Source organism: Geospiza fortis, unplaced genomic scaffold (genome assembly GCF_000277835.1).
Source record: "Geospiza fortis unplaced genomic scaffold, GeoFor_1.0 scaffold78, whole genome shotgun sequence".
NCBI lineage: Eukaryota > Metazoa > Chordata > Aves > Passeriformes > Thraupidae > Geospiza > Geospiza fortis.
Genome location: NW_005054339.1, coordinates 3,019,798 through 3,022,815, shown reverse-complemented (window position 1 = coordinate 3,022,815; position 3,018 = coordinate 3,019,798). Strand labels below are relative to the sequence as shown.

General features: G+C 58.6%; 2 protein-coding genes across 2 annotated transcripts in view; one reads left to right on the top strand and one right to left on the bottom strand.

The window, feature by feature from the left end:
• Positions 1-97, bottom strand: part of RBM5 (RNA binding motif protein 5) — a 15,159-nt gene extending 15,062 nt beyond the window's left edge. The window contains exon 1 of the mRNA XM_005422432.2: positions 4-97. Within this exon, the coding sequence (XP_005422489.2) occupies positions 4-97 (94 nt within the window). The remainder of the gene's footprint in view (positions 1-3) is intronic.
• Positions 98-2,244: 2,147 nt separating this feature from the next.
• PARP3 (poly(ADP-ribose) polymerase family member 3) overlaps positions 2,245-3,018 on the top strand; it is a 3,817-nt gene continuing 3,043 nt past the window's right edge. The window contains exons 1-2 of the mRNA XM_005422431.1: positions 2,245-2,427; positions 2,624-2,749. Coding sequence (XP_005422488.1) covers positions 2,245-2,427; positions 2,624-2,749 — 309 coding nt within the window. The remainder of the gene's footprint in view (positions 2,428-2,623; positions 2,750-3,018) is intronic.

Genomic DNA, 3,018 nt, shown 5'->3' with positions numbered 1-3,018 from the left:
CACCTCGCCCCCCGACTGGAAGCTTCCAATCGGAGCGCAGGCGCAGCGGCCGCGCGGCACGCTGGGAAATGTAGTTGGGGAGGGGCGCTGACGCCATTAAGGGCCCTGCGGTGCGGCCTCCCCCCCCACCCCCCATGGGAGCGGGATGCTCAGGGGCCCGTCCAGCCTGGCCCTGCCAGCCAGGAATGGGGCAGCCGCAACTGCTCTGTGAAACAGGTCCCAGTGCCTCGCCACAGTGCATTTCTTCCTCATGTCCAATCCAAAACTGCTGTCAGTTTAAAGCTGTTATCCCTTGTGCTATCACTGTGTGCCTCATCCAAAGCCCCTCTCCAGCCGACTTGGAGCCGCTTTGGGGACTGGGAGGGGCTCTTAAGCTCCCCCTGTAGTCATCTCTTCTCCAGAGTGAGAAACCCGAGCTCCTTCCCTCTGTCAATAGCTAAATAGTTGTCATGGCCTAGGGTCCCTTTGGGGAGCCCCTGCCTCAGTTCAAAGTGAATAATTTCAGCCCCCAAGGGAGGATGTGGGGCTGTATCCCTGCCTGCACTGCTTCGGCTCACATGGCCAAGCCCAGGAGCTGCAAAGCCAACAAGACTGACCCCAGCAATGTCATCCTCTCCATATTCCCAGCACCAAGGGCCCCTCTGCCCCCTTCCCATTGTGAAAAATGTGTATTTTATGATTGGCTTTTTGCAAATATTAAAATGGATATTATATGTGTTGTGTTAGAAAGGAGCGCGGCCGGTGCTGGCAGGAGCGGGCAGAGGCTGCTGAGAACCCTACAAACCACATTCAATGCAGTCAGGTCCTCCTCACTGCCTGGCCCTTAGCCCTGAGAGTTTGCTTGGGACCCAACAAAATAGATTTAAAAATTATACACAAAATGGCGCCATCTTTAATCTTTTTCAAGACAGTTTTGTTAGTCTAAGAGCATGGAGGAGTGGGGCTGGCTGGAGGGCACGGTGGGGTCAGGGTGACACCTCATCCAGGGACTGCTTGGCAGAGCAGGCAGTACAGACAGACAGTGCAGTCAGTCCAGGCAGACAGGCAGTACAGACAGTGCAGACAGGCAGTGTAGACAGACAGGCAGTGCAGGCAGTACAGATAGTGCAGGCAGTGCAGGCAGTACACAGCCAGTGCAGGCATTGCAGGCACTGCAGACAGACAGACAGTGCAGGCAGTACAGGCAGAGCACAATTGCAGGCACTGCAGACAGACAGCCAGTGCAGCCAGTACAGACAGACAGCCAGTGCAGGCATTGCAGGCACTGCAGACAGACACAGTGCAGGCAGTACACAAACAGTGCAGTCGGTACAGGCAGACAGCTGGTACAGACAGACAGTGCAGGCACTGCAGACAGACAGACAGTGCAGGCAGTACAAAGACAGTGCAGTCAGTACAGGCAGACAGCCAGTACAGACAGACAGTGCAGGCACGGCAGACAGACAGACAGACAGACAGTACAGGCAGTACAAGCAGGCCGTGGAGCCGAGCAGCAGGCAGCTCTGTCACAGGGTGCATGCGCTGCCCGGAGGCGTCTCAGCTGTTTCCGCTGTCATCCCTGGGTGCTGCCTAAGGAAAAAGTTTCTCCTCTGGGCAGGCTGCCCGGCCAGCCTGCAGGCTCTCGGCAGCTCTCCGCAGGCAGCCCTGGGCAGCAGGAGCAGGTAGGACACGGCTGCTGCCTGTACCCCTGTCCCCACTGCTGTCCTCCTCAGCTGGGACTGGCAGGGGCACAGCACACAGGGGCTGTCCGAGCCCCCTCCTGCCCAAATCAAAGCATTTCACTGCTCTTGAGAGCGACTGGGGGGATGGCATTTCGTGTCTGGTGGTGTGTGGTTGCATTGTTTCCCCTCTTGCATGTCCCTGGGGGCACAGAGCTGGCTGAGCCTTGGGGACACACTTGTGTGGATTGGGAGTTCCTGGTGAGGGGAAGTGGGGTCACAGCTCCCCTGTGCTCCCCTTGGCTTTGTGTCACTGGGCTCTTTCCACTTTGGGGCCCCTCAAGGGCTGAAGGGTGCTGAGAGGCTCTTCCACCCACCCTGAACACAGGGACAGGATTGTGGGCAGAGGTCCCATACCCTCCTCCAGCCCTGCTGTGGGCTGAAGGCACAGGGAAAGCAAGGCACAGCCCACTGGACTTTCCTGGAAGGGCTGCATGGCATCTCTCACCTCTCCCTCTGCTGTCTCCAAGGATTTTTCTGGGGGATTAAGGCTGTGCTGACCGGTGACAGCAGGGGGGGCTCAGTCATGGCTTCCAAGCGCCAGGCTTCCTCCTCGAAGCAGCCAGACAGCAGGGAAAAGAAACAGAAAGTGGAAGAGGAGGACGACACCTGGAGCTCCACCTTGGCAACCCTGAAAACTGCTCCCAAGGAGAAGCCACCTGCCACCATTGATGGGCTGTGCCCCCTGAGCTCAGCACTGGGTGCCCGGGTGAGAGCAGGGCTGAGCTGCTCACAGGGGCAGGGTGGGAGGCTTGGGGCAGTCTCAGAGCAGCCCCTGCCCTGCTGACACAGGGGCAGCCCCAATTTCCCTTGCAGACCCTGTGTGTTCCCACTGGGACATTTCTGGCCCCTCTCCTTCCCCAAACGCTCCCAGGTGCCAGCCCAGGCCATGTCACTTACTGTAGGTCTATGAGGACTATGACTGCACCCTGAACCAGACCAACATCAGTGCCAACAACAACAAGTTCTACATCCTCCAGCTCCTGGAGCACCATGGTGCCTACAGCGTCTGGAGCCGCTGGGGCCGCGTGGTGAGTCCACCTGGGCATGGCTTATCCCCTGCACCTCAGCTGGCCCCAGCCTGCCTTCAGAGCCCCAGAAACTGAGGGTGAACCCGGTGGTCCCTGGTCCCAAAGCGAGCACCCAAGTGTCCTGCTATAGCATTTTAATGGGGGGGCTTCGAGAGGTTTTCCCCACACAACATAGCCTGCCTGTCTGGGGCACGTGGCATCTGTCCCTGCAGTGAATGTGAGTGTGACAGCCCAGCAAGGGGTCCTGGGGTGTCTTCCTGAGCTGGTGG